This window comes from Sinocyclocheilus anshuiensis, unplaced genomic scaffold, assembly GCF_001515605.1.
Source record: "Sinocyclocheilus anshuiensis isolate Anshui unplaced genomic scaffold, SAMN03320099.WGS_v1.1 scaffold1531, whole genome shotgun sequence".
In the NCBI taxonomy this organism is placed as follows: Eukaryota; Metazoa; Chordata; class Actinopteri; order Cypriniformes; family Cyprinidae; genus Sinocyclocheilus; species Sinocyclocheilus anshuiensis.
In genome coordinates this window covers 941,455-957,486 of record NW_015551200.1, presented here as the reverse complement: position 1 = coordinate 957,486, position 16,032 = coordinate 941,455, and the positions used below count along the sequence as shown (strand labels likewise).

Sequence of the window (16,032 nt, the reverse complement as noted above, 5' to 3'; positions counted from 1 at the left end):
ATAAGCAAATAAATAAAATGCCTATTTCACTTTAAAGAGTTACTTACCCCATGCGTTATCACTGAAATTTCAAGCAACTGAAGTACTTTCTGCTGCCGCTGCTATATTAGCAACAATAATTTGACTTCCTGCTGCTAATATTATTTCTAACACTGCTATTAAATTCGCTACCTGCGATCTGAATAACTATGCATACTGCTGCTACAGCTGCACAAAGGTACTTAGAATTGCTATAAGCCCCTTTTAAATAAACGAACACAAATGATGCCTATTCACTTGAGTTCACATACCATTCATTTTTAGTCACTGAAACTTCAGCAATTGTAAGTCGCTTTGGATAAAAGCATCTGCAAAATGAATAAATGTAAATATAACCTACGGTCTACCTACTGCTACCACAACTAAACGCATAATTTGATTTGCTATGCATACTGCTATTAACAGTTCGCTAATAACGCAATCTGAATTCTATGATACTGCTGCTACACTCCATGAAAATACCATAATTCCTTTAAGCCCAACTGAATACACAAATAGTAAATTCCAGTTTAAGAGTGTCCTACTATTAGCTTCATTGTACATGGGCTACTGATTGGAAATTATTATTAGTAGTAGTATCTTTATATTTTAAACGAATTAGGGAGATATCTCCTGTAAGCGTCTGTCTTTCAAGACAGCTCTGCTCCTGGCCTTGGCTTCCGCCAAACATGTCAGTGATTTGCATGGGCTCTCTGTTCATCCCTCGTGCACTAATTCTCTTGCAGTAACTAAGGCCTAACCCGGCCTTTATGCCAGAGTGCTTCCCAGCTTTCACATGTAAAGTGTTTGAGCTTCTGCTTTTCACCCTCCTCTGCGGAGGATCAGAGGCTAAATGGTTTAGGTCCTGCTGTGCGGGGACCAGCCGACAGGACCAGCCCTTTCAGGAGGAGTGATCAGCTCTTCAACTAATGGGCCCCCTGAACATGGGGAAAATCCATTTCTAAGTAATGCCTCTCTCATTGGCTCGTGGAAGCCATCTCTCTGGCATATGAATCAAATGGAGTGCGGCCATGTGGTCCTCAGAGCGCAATTCACTAGGGACATAGTGGCCTTGCAAGCTCTGTTTAAAGGGGTTTCCTTGCAGGACATTTGTGCCGCTGCAAGCTGGGCCTCTCTACACACATTTGTCAAATACTACCGGCTTGATGTTACCTGCACTCCGGTAGCTTACTCTGTTTTAGGTGTGGGCTCTTTGTAGCCTTGTGCCCTTAGGCCCTTTACACCTTTTTAAGCCTGGGTTGTCCAGCCCGGCTCATTCATCTCATTAAGCAGGTCATCTGTACCCTCCCCTGACACATTATTATATTTATATGCATGTATATGTCAATATATACATATGTATATTTCTATAATATATGCCTTGGCATTATGTTGTTGTCAGGTCTAGTATGCATGTTACCACATGTCATTTCTTACATGGTGTGGTCCTCAGAGCGCAATTCACTAGGGACATAGTGGCCTTGCAAGCTCTGTTTAAAGGGGTTTCCTTGCAGGACATTTGTGCCGCTGCAAGCTGGGCCTCTCTACACACATTTGTCAAATACTACCGGCTTGATGTTACCTGCACTCCGGTAGCTTACTCTGTTTTAGGTGTGGGCTCTTTGTAGCCTTGTGCCCTTAGGCCCTTTACACCTTTTTAAGCCTGGGTTGTCCAGCCCGGCTCATTCATCTCATTAAGCAGGTCATCTGTACCCTCCCCTGACACATTATTATATTTATATGCATGTATATGTCAATATATACATATGTATATTTCTATAATATATGCCTTGGCATTATGTTGTTGTCAGGTCTAGTATGCATGTTACCACATGTCATTTCTTACATGGCCGGTATTGCATTCTCACTTTGTGTGGGGTCAGATACTTGGTGACGTGTCAAGCACCGCCTTGCCAGGTGACCGCCCTTTGGCTTACAGGGCCTCGCTGTGAGTGTACTGGACAACTGGGGAGTTGTCCATATCTCCCATAGGTGGATCTCGAACACGAGATGATGAAAGAGAACAATAGGTTACTGTTCGTAACCCCGGTTCTCTGAAACATCGAGTGGAGAGATCCACCAAGTTTGCCCCGCTTGCTGCACGAGAAGCGAATATGCTCACTGAGGAAAGGTAGCGCGTGCAGGAGCTATATACGCTCGGTTAAGGGGCGTCCCCTTACCTGCCATTGGACACGCGCACTCAGCTAGGCAAGAACACATACAATCTACCTGAGGGATGACTTCTTTCACAATTTCACAGGCCAGTGGTTTGTGTGTAAAATTACTTTTAGAATAATTGTACATAAATACGTTAAGCAAACAAGTGAGATTTTTTCTGAGAACCTTTTATACACCTTATATATACTTAACTGCAGACATGGAAATGATGCACAGGATGTGGTACAGTACAAATATTTTGAGCATCCCTTATTCTGTCCCTTATTTTCCTATAAAGAATCACAATTAACCCGTATTTTCCTTTATGACATCCCTAGTTATATTGTTAGGAAAAGTTTAAATTGTGTGAATTTTTAACTACTGTTTTAACTACTTGGTCTGTAATTAATTACTTTTTAAATTAAAAAAAAAAGAGCAAAACACTCTTTGTGGTGAAAGGAGCACTGCGATAAGACGATCTTGAGGCTTACTACTGAGTAATTTTAACATTCACAACATGCAAACATCAATAAAACTATTAAAGTTATTAAAAACAATAAACATGTAGCAAGAAACACAACAAGAAAGCTGGATGAACTAGTTTTGTATCTGATTTAGTTTGTAGGTACTGCATTTTGCTTTTGCAATAGTGTTGTAGTTGTTTAAGGTCATCCAAAGGCAGAGTGCAGTATCTGCATTTTGGTGGTCAAAGCTCACATCAGTGGTCATGGTTTTTATCTATAAAAAATTTCATCCTAAGGCTTTAAATGAATGCATTGCCACTAATCTACCCACAATATGTTTGACTGGCTGATGTAAAAACTTTAAAGGCATTTTTCTCCGTTTCAGTGTTTGCGTAGTTACTGCACTTTGCCTTTGTAGGGCAGTATATATTTATGCTGGAGTTTTGACCTCTTTGGATACCTACCTCAAAATTCAATGGAAGAGAGAAAAAAGGCTATTGTAAACGAAAACTGCCATACCAGAGAGTTGGTAATCTTCATATTATTTGCACTGCAAACTCTTTTTATAGGCTGTAATACGGTTATATATGAAGAATTTCACATTCTTCCAGTCCCGGTTCTTTAGAGCTCCTGGTTCAGCCTTTAAACACTTCTCACAGTCACTCTTTCCTGGTACAGTAAAAGATGTGATGAATCGCATCATGTGCCTTTCCACCGCCTGCACCTCTGTCTGCTGCCAGGGATTTTTCTTATGGGTAGTTTGACCTTAAAGCGGTGAAAAAAAATTAACAAGATACATGAGGGTGTGTGCTGGAATTCCGATCCAAAGTTATGAATCTTATAACAGTATTTATATGATCAGCATATTATTTCAAATGACAGTAAAGTTACTTGAAGTTGAGCTGCTTCTACAGTACGAGTAATGTAAGTTTTTACTATGCATCTATTCACTCAATAACTGCTCTAGGGGTTAGTTATTGGTGATGATTTAATTATTAAAACAGCCAAAGTTACTAGTCCATTTAAAGTACCTAGTAGATTTTAGCAACAACCAAGTAACCTTAACAACTACAGATGGGTTTCTGAGCACTGTAATCTTGATCAAAATCAGCATTTAGGCCTGGTTTCACAGACAGGGCTTAACTAAGCCAGGATTAGGCCATAGTTCAATTAGGACATTTAAGTAATTTTTATAAACGTGCTTAGAAAAAAACATTACTGGTGTGCTTTTTGAGACAAAACAAAGGCACTGGTATATTTACATTTACAGACTTACATTTTAGTCTAGGACTAGTTTTAAGCCTTGTCTGTGAAACCAGGGGTTAGTGACTGAGGGCCTCATGTATAAAATTTTGCATAGATTTCATCCTTAAAATCAGATTTTGTTCAAGGGATGTCAATCCCATAATCAATCGTAATTTAAATGATCAATTAATCGTTACCCTTCATACTGCCAGATTGCATATAGTCACCGGCATGACAGATTCAAATGGTATCATGATGCTCATTGTAGTACTGTATTTTAAAACACAATCACAACATTTGCAATTAAAATTGTCGCCATCTAAAGTAAAATGATCGCAAACGTAACTATGCCGCAAATTAATCATTTGTTCCCACAACATATTAATTTGTTTCCTTATTTCCCCTATTTGTTCCCACAATTCAAGAGTGATAATGAAGTGGCTTGGAAATCATTACATTAAAATTCTGGATTCATGGCCAGGTAACTCCCCGGATCTTAATCCAATGGAGAACCTATGGTCAATCCTCAAAAGCCGAGTGGACAAGCAGAAGCCCACAAATTGTGATCAACTCCATATACTAAGGCAATAATGCAAAGCCTTCAGTCAGGATTTGACCCAGAAACTGATATTCAGAAGCGATTTACAGAGGCCATGAAGGGTCAACATTGTAAATATTGACTCTTTGCATATTTAGCATAGTTCAATGGCCATTTCACAAGTTTTATGTGCTGTCCAAGGAGAGGACTCTGAGCTGAGAATATGGCCTGAACCAAGAGTACTCCCCCATATCCCAGGCTGGGACAGAAATAGTCAAGACTGAGGAGTTGGGGTGGTCGAAAGATACTGGAAAACTGCCATAGGGACAGAGGTGAGCTGGCTATATATAATAGGTCTCCTCTCATGCTAATTGGGTAGATTATCTGAACGTGCTCCTCTAGAATTTGTTAAATTAACATCATTTTGTGACTATGCAATGTTTATATATCAGGCCACTGGCCTGAGGCATGGAAATTGGGAATATTCTTGGAATGGGCTATTCCTGCTACTGCAACATTTGGCCCTTTCTAGTTTAATTTGTAGACTGACAGTGCATCTTCAAAAAGCAGCAGACATAAACATTACTGACATAAAAATGTGTAGAGAGTTCACCTTGAAAACAAGGCCTCACAGCACTGGGTCCTGAAGGTGGTGATGGTGATGGTGGTTTTTGTCTTTTGGGTGGTGGTGGCATGTCATTCCTCTCAGCAGGAGGAAGTGCCTCCTCTGCTATTGGTTCTATGGAAAATTATAAAAATATTATCAATTAAATCTTTTCAGGAAGATATACTTTACATGTACTATACAAGGCAGACAATACACTGTAATACACTGTATACACAATACACTTACATAAAACTTATGTAATTTGCAGTACTAATGGCTTTAAAATATAATTAGTGCATAAACATGCAATAAACCATTAAGTGTGCATTTCTGTTCATCATTGCAAGTATAATTGAACCACATAATATTCAATTAATGAATGGGGAATCCTTCATGTTATTTTTATTTTCTCTTGACTGATATTGCTCATGAAGTTTACTTTTAAAGGGATCATATGATGCTGCTAAAAAGAACATTATTTTGTGTATTTGGTGTAATGAAATGTGTTTATGCGGTTTAAGGTTCAAAACACACATTATTTTCCACATACTGTACATCGGGGATGGGCAACTGGCGGCCCGCAGTGTCTTTTAGTACGGCCCGCTGGATCATATTAGACTCGGATGATCAATTTTAAAACATTTGAAAAGCAAGTCACGTAAAGATTGCTTTCAGTTTATGATGTTAATACTATCTACAACCAGGAGATCGCTATTTCCAGCCGCTCCCCTATTAATTTCAGCGTAGTAGGACGTGCACTCTAATGTAAACATTCACTAACATTAGCAAATAATAAATGAAAAACTGACCATGAAAACAGTATTTTCAAGTCAACATGGTAAACAGATTATATTTTTACCAAGTTCAAGGGGATACCCATATGTCTGGAAATCTGTATTTTATTTAAATTGCCATTTACCGGGGAAACCACTGTATGCGCAGTTCCGAAAGTGAAACCTGCAGGCAGAGAACGAATTTGCTTTTTCAATAAGCCCATCTTCTATTTTTGCTACATATTTTTAAATGTGAACCAGTGGATCGACAAAAAGCTAATGCATTATAAAAATTAAAAAAAGTAAGACACTAAGATATATTTATGTTATTTAATATAATAATTCATTGATAATAATTGTTTAAATTAATGAATATTTGGTTTGAACTGTTTTGGGACAGTGTTGTAAATACAACTTAACCACTGATTTCTAGTCGTGTCCATTTTTGGAAGACCAAAAAAGGTAGTTTCGCTTTCACAACGTCACACACGGTGGCCGTAGAGTGAGCGGCGGCGGCAAAGAGAAAGGAAAAATTGAAATCGCATCATATGACCCCTTTAACTGTGAAGCCTGCTCAGGAAAAGTGTTTGATAGTAATACAAACCATAAACAGTAGATGAACAGTGTCCCTCTTGTATTATCCTGTCTTCATCACTTTCCAGAACTTTTTCTGTTGAGGCAAAACAAAGTACAACTTAACAATGTGATTTAGCAGAAAGGAATATATGGTAAACACAGAACAAACAAACAAAGAGAAAAAAATCAACAAACACACCATCAGGATCTATCACAATTTCATCCAAGTTCTTGCCATGGAACACAGCTAATCTTCCTTGTTCGAGAGCCATTAGAACTTTGCAGATCTTGGCGAGTTGCAGGGACTTCTCAGGGAGTCGGCAGAATTCACGATTAATTTTTATATCATGTCCAAGAAAGTTTGCAAGCTGGTCCATCTCCGTTTCGGTCATATTCAACACTGTTGAAAGGATTGCAGCATGCTTTCGCAGTCTGGTAGATGTCAGTGATTTGGGACACTTTGCACCACATGCTTTTGCAAAGCCACGGAGGCAGTCTGACCCTCGGAAATGTGTCATGGCTTCTGGCCTTGCAAACATGTAACCATTGTCTTTTAGAACCCCACAAGGCTCTCTCTGCTTAACAAGGAGTTCTAAGGAACACAGCATTTTTGGAGTCAGAAGAATTGGAACTGGTTGACCACACTTTCCCATGGTGATAATCTTTGAGAAGTGTCTGCAGAGTTTATTTTCTACTTCGGACAGTGCCCAGTCCACACCGTCATGTGGATCAGAAGTGTCTCTTGAAAAAAACACAGACAATGGCATGCTCGCCACCTCTCCTCCCCTGCGCCGGTTAAAGAGAATTATCTGGGCTAGACAAACCTTTGCCAGCTCCATCCAGGCTTTAGTAGAGGAACTTTCAGAGAGTGATTTGTACCACTCATCTTGCACTTGACCGAGATATGTGTGCATTTTTTGGACATCTTCAGTAAAGGGCATGAGAGCGGGCACATTCCACTTTGCTTCCCTAATATTCCTCAATGCTGTGTCTAAGATCATTTCGTTCCACTTTTCCTGATGGACGTCTTGAAACTCACTGGCATTCTTCACTCGCTGTTTGTCATTTGACAATAAGCCCTGAGCTTTTAAGAGTTTGCTTACTTGAAGCAGAGAATTCCCAAGCTTCTTTGCAAGTGATGGAATCATAAACTTGTCAGATTCATACCCACATGTATACTTGACAGCTTTGACAGTCTCCATGTACTTCTTTGGATTCACACAATCTTCCATTGTTTTTAAGGAGGTGACTCTCCTAGCATTGTGAACCAACCTTCCCAATTCTCGCATCTTGTCTCGCACACACCGTTTATTCTTGGCTGATAGCCCACCTATGTTTAACAAATGCTGACCAATATCAATAATTACTTTGTCTTTTTTTATTATATCTGTGATTGGGTCAAGATTCATGACACTAATTACTTCCCATAGTTGTTTAGTCATGTTTGAAGGCACAGGCCCTGTGTATATACACATCGACTGAACACGTTTTTTTCCTGGTTTGAGGGGGACCGATTGAGGTTGAAGTATACAAGTGCGCATATGTCGCCACAGGACCTTTCTTGCAAAAAGTCCTTGACAGTATGCACAATGCATGAAATCTTTTCCCTGTGCTTCTTTGGATGGCCGTTTATATGGCACTAGTTCCCCCTTTCCTGATTCCATAACAGCAGCATTGTGAGCATAGTTTCCTCTGTTGCGAATATAATCTAGCTGTTTTTTTCTCTCCTTGGAACTCTTTGGAAAGCTTAGCGCTTTAGCCACATCGGATTCATTTGCATGTGAACTTTCTAGATGCCTTGCCATCTTAGCATAAGGCTTACAGCAATACAAGCAGTAATGTCTCTTGTTGTACACTCTACTAACACCTCTTTTTTGGTACGCACTAACAACTACGCCATCTATTGCATTCTGACTTGAACATGGTTCTTCTGTTCCAGATGCTTCAGATGCAAGGCTGTGCCTTTTTTCTGGTGTTGCTGTGTCACAGTCAAGGGAACTAAGTGAGCCAGAATCATCAACATCCAGTTCATCATAAAGAAGCTGAAGTTTTGTCTGGTTTGGTATAAGATTAGCATCACTGTCAAAGTCACTTTCAGAAGTGGTATCTGTAAAGTAATCATCTGAACTCTCTGGTGTAGAATCAAAAAGTTCAACAGAATCTTCAAGATTTTTGTCTTTCATCTAAAAAGATAATGATTAGAAATGTCACAGTTAATTAATTGATCAGTAATTTAACAGACATCAATTGGTAACTGCTGTGATAATTAATTGTTCAGGTACATTAATTAAAAACCAATTAAATGCTTTTGGGCTTAAATAAAGGTGATTCAAAATTCTTGAAAGTGATGATCTTTGATCTTTTGAAGTCCAAATGATTTATCACCTAAGAATATATTCATATTTTATAGTAGAATACATAATAATAATTATATTATATAATATTAGATATTACATCATTCACTGAGTAATTAATGATGAGAATCAATTTGAGATTTTTTAGCTCTAAGCAAAAGCCCTGTTCAATACAAAATGACTTTTGTTGCGACTTCAACTTACTATTAAACTTTTAGTCGGTCTCAGTCTTGGTACAAAAATCTCTTTTTCATTTCGGAGCTGTGTCACAATCTGTAAACAAAAAGCAAAAGTATAAACAACACTTTACATTATTACGGTATTTGAAATTTAAAAATATACATTTGTTCTTAAGGTTAAATATGCTTGAAAAAACACTTAAAACATGACAATGAGAGAGAGTGGATTTCTAAATCTTTAGTGATAAATGTGAACATACTTGTTGAGGGGAGCTATTTTGACCAGTAGCATCATTGATCGGAGTCTGTGACCTGAGGGAAGGATCAGAGTCACCTTCTGCCTTGGTATTAGCAGCAATGCTGGTCGTCTGTAAAAGACAATGGGGAAACACAAGAGATAAATATAATGTAGATGCTGCATGACGTCCGAATAAAATCAACTTCATCTTAAAACCTGTGAATGATAAAACTGGCCCTAAATATAAGACTACCACTAATATGTTGCAACAATACAAGCTATTCTGAACACAGTGTGCTGTGCAACATACTTGTGTTCTCCATGGGTAGTCTTCTCCTCCATAATCATATGTAATTTCTTCTCCTTCTTTAATGTCATTCAGGGCAAACAAACAAAGGTGTATCTTTCCATTCACATCAATTTTCTTCATCTCACAGTTTGGATGTTTGTGGTCATCATTAACTATCCGCCCAAACGATCCATCTTCTCTAGAGGCATCGATACTTAATATGAAAACAAGAAAAGGATAAATACATGTATTATAATATATCATCACAAATCAGTGCCTCATTTACTATAATACAGCATAAAAATATAGCTTTGGTGCAACTTGACTTCTTACCTCCATGTTTTCCCTCTCCACTTAAACTCAAACATAAATGCAGCACTGGATGTGTGGTAACGTTTTCTTCTGCTCTGCAACTCTGCATCATTTATTATATTTCCCCTATATTCAACAACAAATTCACCTTTGCAAATGGAACCCTTTGCAAATAGACCATGCCCTGCAAAATACAATCGAAAACATTTTCAAAAAAAAACAAAAACAAAAACAGGAAAACCTATAGATTTAAAACATCATCAACTAGTCTATGAAAATAAATGCTACAAAATTTTAAAAAAGCATCTTGCAGAAAGGATACCAACAATTACACACACACTAAAAAAAGACATCAACAGTTGGTAGCTGATTAAAAATATTCTGCAACCAGGTGCCTATTTAATGCACATATGACAGTTATTAACCAATAAATCGCACCAGACACCACCTTACCTTTCACTGCATTGATATACTTCACCTCTAATTTGAATGTTTTGTCAGTCTTTGAAACAATATGATGCATGACATCCTTAAGGGAGCTGACTCCTGATGACTGCAAGAAAAAAAAAGTGTGAAACTGTGAACTACTGTGAAAATAGGGGGACATGAAGAATAAAACTAGAATGTTCAATAAGCAGATAAGAATGCTCTTGTAATGTAACACTGTTCTGTATCATAGTTATGTAACATTAATTACAATGTTATCATAATGCATCGATGAAACACAAGAAAGCAGAACTAAGGTTCATTTAAATATCTGACACAATGCTAGCCTTGAGGGCATCAACACAACTCATTATTTTCATATAATCCCAGGTAGCCTTGGGCAATTATTTAACTACTGATTTGAACCTTATCCCAACTGCTCTATTGGACAATCTCACCACACAAACCCATGTTTATCTGAACCACTGTCATAACATTTAATCATTCATCATTTTAAAAGTTTAATCATTTTGTCATTCAAAGCTACTCACCAATTCATTGTTTTTGTCAATTGTCAATTTTGTTAATGTATTAAATATTATTAATGTATTGTATGTATTAATGTATTAAAACTTTAAAAGTTAAATGTTAAAATGTATTTATATAAAATAACCCACCCCTGCCCCCTTCCAGTACTAACGCTAACTAGACAAAAAAAAAAAAACAGACTAATATTAACAGAATCACTCCATTAGCAGCCATTCAGGCTAAAGATTTGACAAGACTCTTCAGTTAAAATTATGATTGTGAGATCGCTAGTTGGAAAAACATAGAAACATTTCATGTCTCACAACAGTTAATTAGTGCTAACTAGCTACCTATTTATATCTAATTAACCTCATTGGTTGGATACATATATGCTTACCTTGTGTTTCACTTTTTATCCTCTGCAAAAGTTCTTAGATCCTTAGTTGGCATCTCCTGCAAATAATCTTCTTCCTTGTTCTCCGTATGTAGTGTCAATTTAACACTTACATTTTCATTTTTCTGCTGAAATTCTTGCTAACGAGGACTAGGAAGTGGGTTGTACCCAAACATATTTGGAATATTTGTGTGTGTGAAGAAGTGACTGCATTATGAGCCAGAATTGTTTTGGGGTAAAAATGAGCACCCCTTACACACACACACCTCTACTGATAAATGTGTAATAGACCAATGTAAAAAAAAAAAACTTCACCAGCAACTTCAGAATAGCTCCTCTATTCATTTAAATGGATTTCCCTTATGGAGACCTGATTTTTGGTCCCCATGATGTAACCGTAAACAGATTTTTGTCCCCACACTGTGACGATCATCACTACACACAAACACATACACCTGCAAACACACAAAACCAAAACTTACCATGTCTGATTCCCAGTCCTCATTTGTGTTTGTAGATCTTTCCTCATTCCAGTCCTCCATCTACGGTTGGAGACAACAATCAAACTACATAAAACTACATTTAAATAATCACTTTTGTGAAATGTGTCACTAGAAGGTTCTAAAGACCTGTACGGTTTGGCTTTGTGTTTCATTGCTGGGGATAAAACTGCTGTAATTTTGCGCTTCAGCATATTGATTTAATACTGCTGGGACGCTGCTCTCAGTGGACCAGGGCCCGGATGATAGGCTCCATGGAGAAGAACCCGGAGAAATCACAGCAGAAACGGGATCCCTGTCAAGAGAACGGGGACAGTCGTGTTGCTGAATCATTTTAAGTAGAAACAATTCAAAATTCTACCTTTTGTACTTACTGAATTAAGTCTTCATCTAAAGCCGAACTCCACTCGGTGTGTTTTTCACTTTCCATTGAAAGGCAAACTCAGCGACACAAGACTCCGGATCTGAGATACAATATTGAGATTTTAAACCTAAGCCGCAGTATATTAATGAACGCGTCTTAATATATACCGACGATGCACTGCTTTTAAATCATTTTCACAGTGAAATATGAGCGCCAAAAGCAGAGTTAACAAAAGCGCACAGAAATTAACCAAAACTTACACTAAACATTCAAAGAGTTGGTCTTGTTGGTCAAATGACATACAGTATACTCATTGTATACAGTATGTAATCTAAATAAATTAAATGAATAATGATCTTTTTTTTTAAACGAAAAGAACAGACAACTGTCGCAACTTTCATGACATCATCTAAACCTGTTTTACTTCCGGGACGTCACGTGACGTCGCACGCGTTCTTCTTCTTCTTCTGGCGTTTTATGAAGGTATGTAGGTTTCCGCCACCTACAAGGCTGGAGTGTGGAACATTGACTACATCCTATTAAATAGACCTACTTTTCTTGAAATATCTCATTAATGTGTTCAATTCATTACATAGTAGGCTAGTGTTTTAAGTGTAAGATTTCCTATGCCCATTTCTCTTCATTCTTCCAACAACTGTGAACCCTTTCCCTTTCGTACGCAGAACAAAACAGTTTCTGTTGACTTACTACAATTCCTGCAAATAAGAAGATTTACCAATCATTTTAAGAAATTCATTTTAAGTCAGTAGCCAAATAAGCAGTATGTTCCCATAGGATGAATTTGACTCCCCTCCAAGATACCTTGAAAGATATACTTTGGAAAGGACTCATACCAGCAAAATGAAGTCCCCATAATATGCCCAGAGCATGACCAGAATGAGGACACGTGTTCTTAAAAATGCTCACACCAGCCGCGGTCAGGAAAACTGACTGAAAACTGTTTGCTCAAATGCATGTCAGTGAGTGGAGAAACAGTTCTCTAGTGTATGCAAATGAGCAGGGACTACCAATGGGAGTGCAGATAGTGATCTGCCCGATACAGTCTGAAAGATAGGGAGAGAAGGAACACATTCTAGAAACCAATGGCACATTTCGCTTCTGCTTTATCTGACATTTTGCAGATTGTGTAACATTAATTTTATCATGATCATCAAGTTATAGTTACCTTTTCGAGTTAATGCTTCCCACTACTTCCTGTTTCTGTCTAGTCAGAGACTGCACTGCAGTTTGTATATCCAAGCAAGCACACCATCATCAAGGGATGTGGGGAAGCATGGTCTGACTATGGACGGAAAAGAAAGTGCAGAAGAGAAAAGAAAACCAGCATCACACCTGTTTTTTTCAACCTCAGAGGGTGTGATATATGATTCTAACAACTATGTGCATGTGCGATTACTAAAGTGCTTGCGAGTGTGATGGAGCTGCAGCGGCGTTTTTCTGTGTCTGTAAATGATTATGAAGAAAGTGAAGGAAATGCAGAGAAGAGGAAGATGCAGAAAAATTATGATGTTAGAACAGAAGATCTTTATCAAAGTCTTCAGATCCCACCTACTGCACACCATGGAATTATTAACAGTACAGCACTGCTCTCAGGTAAGGCAACAGAGGATGGATAAATGGATGGAAAAAAAAAACTTTTAATGTAATTTACAGTTAGTGCAATTTTATTAATCTCTAATAATCTCTGTTTAACAGAAAGAAAGTATGTGTTTTTACTGTTTGCTGTGAACATTCTTATCTCAGCCATCATCCTTGTCATTGTGGGTCTAAATTGTAAGTATCATGGCACAGTATTTGAAATTCATTGAGGCAATAAATAATAATCTAGAAAAAAAATGTGTCAGTAAAATATTTCACATTTCTGAATATCATGTTTTCCCCCTAGACTCTCACAAAAGAGAAACACAACCAATAAAAGGACAAAAAGGTTCATTTTAATTTTTACTTATTGGTGTAAAAAGTGTACTTACTGGATATAAACTGATTCACACATACTTCATTATTAGATTAACTCCAGTGTGTTACATTTCTGTCTTTAATGTTTATACATTGTTCTTCACTCTGGCAGTGTTGTGCAACTGTTAAAATGGGTTTCTTGTGTGTATGTGTGTATTTTATTTCTGTCAACTAACAAACTATTCTATATTTCATACTTACTATTCTTTGATATCTTTCAGAAATGTGGCTTCTCCATGACAATGTGTTTTATTTGTTCTGGAGTGACCACAGCGATTGCCGCGCTGCTGAGAGCTTCTGTTCTAAGAGAAATGCCAGTCTGGCCATTTTAACTGAGCATAACAAGGTGCAGCAGCTATTCATACACTTTCCTCTCTTTCTCATTTTATTGATTTATTTATTTTTAAATGTGAACACATCGTTGAATGTATGTGTGTACATGGGCAGGTCTGGTTGATGTCTAGAACCAATGGAAAGCTATTTTTGCTCTCAAGAGCCTCATCAGATGGATCTGGATACACTGCTTCTCCATCAATGGTAATGCATTTGAAATTTTTGGTTTTATTTAAAAAAAAATGTTTTCATATTTGTGAAAGATTTTTCTGAACAATTATCAAAATTGAACAAGTTTTCAAAGCTGTTGGAAGTTTGTAAAACTGAGAGCTTGAAAAACAATTTTTAAAATACTTTATATATGAATGACTACAGGACCAAAACTGATGACTGTTTTACACAAAACTGTGAGAACAGTGAGAAAGTATGTTAGAAAGTGGGTGATCTATGGTTTGTGTGTGAGACAGTGGGGAAAAAGTGAAAGAAAAAATATTGAAACATTTTTTGAAAGTAGGACTTATTAAAGCAAAAAAGTATTATTGTCTTACATGAATCTAATATGAATTATAGGTGTTTTAATTCACATTCTAAGAACATCATTTTATTACATTTCTAAAAAAAAAAAAAATCTGACTATGTTCTGGTTGTGCCTCAGGATGATGAAGATCGTGAGTGTGGCATCATGACCGATGATGTTGACACAGACCATGAAGAAGGATTTGTGTGTGAGAGGAGAATGAATCCCATAGTCAAAAATTGTGCAGACTTTGGCATCTTTTGAAGCTGTAATGGATGTAGCCTACTGGACAGCTCCTTGGCCCAAAGTTCAGCTTCCAGACAGCATGCATATGTGTTGTACTTCATTTATCTTGTTTTATTTTATTTTATTAAAACTCTTCTCTGTAACTAGACAGAATAGCTGTATTGTCTCCAGAAGTTCCAGATAAGAGGTTGTCTCCCTTCAAGGCTTTCAATGACATTTTTAAAAAGCGATAATTTTCTATTCTCTTTTTCTTGTTTTAAGAACACTTGATGATTTTGCTTCTAGGCAAATGGAATCAGGGAAATCTTTGGCGATGTCTAAGGTTATTCAATAAATAAATGTAAATAAATTGAGCTAATTTCTTATGACCATTTCTTATGGTGGGCATAGGCGGAGTTTGGGGGGGGGGGGCACTGCCCCCTAGACGAGAGCCAACACCGCGTGTTATCTACCTTTTTCTTCAACGCAGAAGTAAGCCTATGGGCAAGACTTCCGGTTCATTAGCCGCTATAGGGAAATAACGAGAAGAATAACAACGTGCAGTAAACAGTAAAACTGTTTGCACTACAAACCAGTGTGCTCAAAATTAAGATAATGCATTAAAATAAGGCATAGAGGAGAAACAATAATGTACAGTATGTGGAAAATAATGTGTTTTTTGAACCTTAAACCGCATAAACACATCTCATTACACCAAATACACAAAATAATGTTATTTTTAGCAGCGTCATATGACCCCTTTAATATTTTTATCTGTCCACCTTTTTCTTCAACGCAGAAGTAAGCCTATGGGCAAGACTTCCGGTTCATTAGCCGCTATAGGGAAATAACGAGAAGAATAACAACGTGCAGTAAACAGTAAAACTGTTTGCACTACAAACCAGTGTGCTCAAAATTAAGATAATGCATTAAAATAATATAGGCTAGTAAGCAGTGTTGGGGAAAGTTACTTTTAAAAGTAATGCATTACAATATTGCGTTACTCCCTAAAAAGTAA

General features: G+C 37.4%; 2 protein-coding genes across 8 annotated transcripts in view; one reads left to right on the top strand and one right to left on the bottom strand.

Moving 5' to 3' along the window:
* Positions 1 to 16,032, bottom strand: part of LOC107663407 (RING finger protein 214-like) — a 35,531-nt gene that overhangs the window by 13,600 nt on the left and 5,899 nt on the right. The window contains exons 1-13 of one of the 7 annotated variants that reach the window (XM_016453626.1): positions 12,223 to 12,373; positions 11,973 to 12,062; positions 11,728 to 11,893; positions 11,581 to 11,640; positions 10,204 to 10,303; positions 9,772 to 9,934; positions 9,460 to 9,652; positions 9,172 to 9,279; positions 8,937 to 9,005; positions 6,578 to 8,561; positions 6,407 to 6,472; positions 5,036 to 5,161; positions 1,473 to 3,404 (exon numbers count right to left, since the gene is read on the bottom strand). In XM_016453626.1, coding sequence (XP_016309112.1) covers positions 3,181 to 3,404; positions 5,036 to 5,161; positions 6,407 to 6,472; positions 6,578 to 8,561; positions 8,937 to 9,005; positions 9,172 to 9,279; positions 9,460 to 9,652; positions 9,772 to 9,934; positions 10,204 to 10,303; positions 11,581 to 11,640; positions 11,728 to 11,893; positions 11,973 to 12,028 — 3,315 coding nt within the window. In that variant the 5' untranslated portion in view covers positions 12,029 to 12,062; positions 12,223 to 12,373 and the 3' untranslated portion in view covers positions 1,473 to 3,180. Of the gene's footprint in view, positions 1 to 1,472; positions 3,405 to 5,035; positions 5,162 to 6,406; positions 6,473 to 6,577; positions 8,562 to 8,936; positions 9,006 to 9,171; positions 9,280 to 9,459; positions 9,653 to 9,771; positions 9,935 to 10,203; positions 10,304 to 10,727; positions 10,748 to 11,101; positions 11,641 to 11,727; positions 11,894 to 11,972; positions 12,063 to 12,222; positions 12,374 to 16,032 lie in introns of those variants that run through there. The other 6 variants (XM_016453629.1, XM_016453627.1, XM_016453630.1 and 3 more) reach the window with 6 other exon arrangements.
* On the top strand, positions 12,369 to 15,188 carry LOC107663409 (uncharacterized). Its single transcript, XM_016453636.1, has 7 exons — positions 12,369 to 12,445; positions 13,192 to 13,576; positions 13,679 to 13,756; positions 13,869 to 13,910; positions 14,161 to 14,285; positions 14,387 to 14,476; positions 14,928 to 15,188. The coding sequence occupies exons 2-7, from the start codon at positions 13,399 to 13,401 to the stop codon at positions 15,051 to 15,053; spliced, it is 639 nt and encodes a 212-aa protein (XP_016309122.1). The 5' UTR covers positions 12,369 to 12,445; positions 13,192 to 13,398; the 3' UTR covers positions 15,054 to 15,188.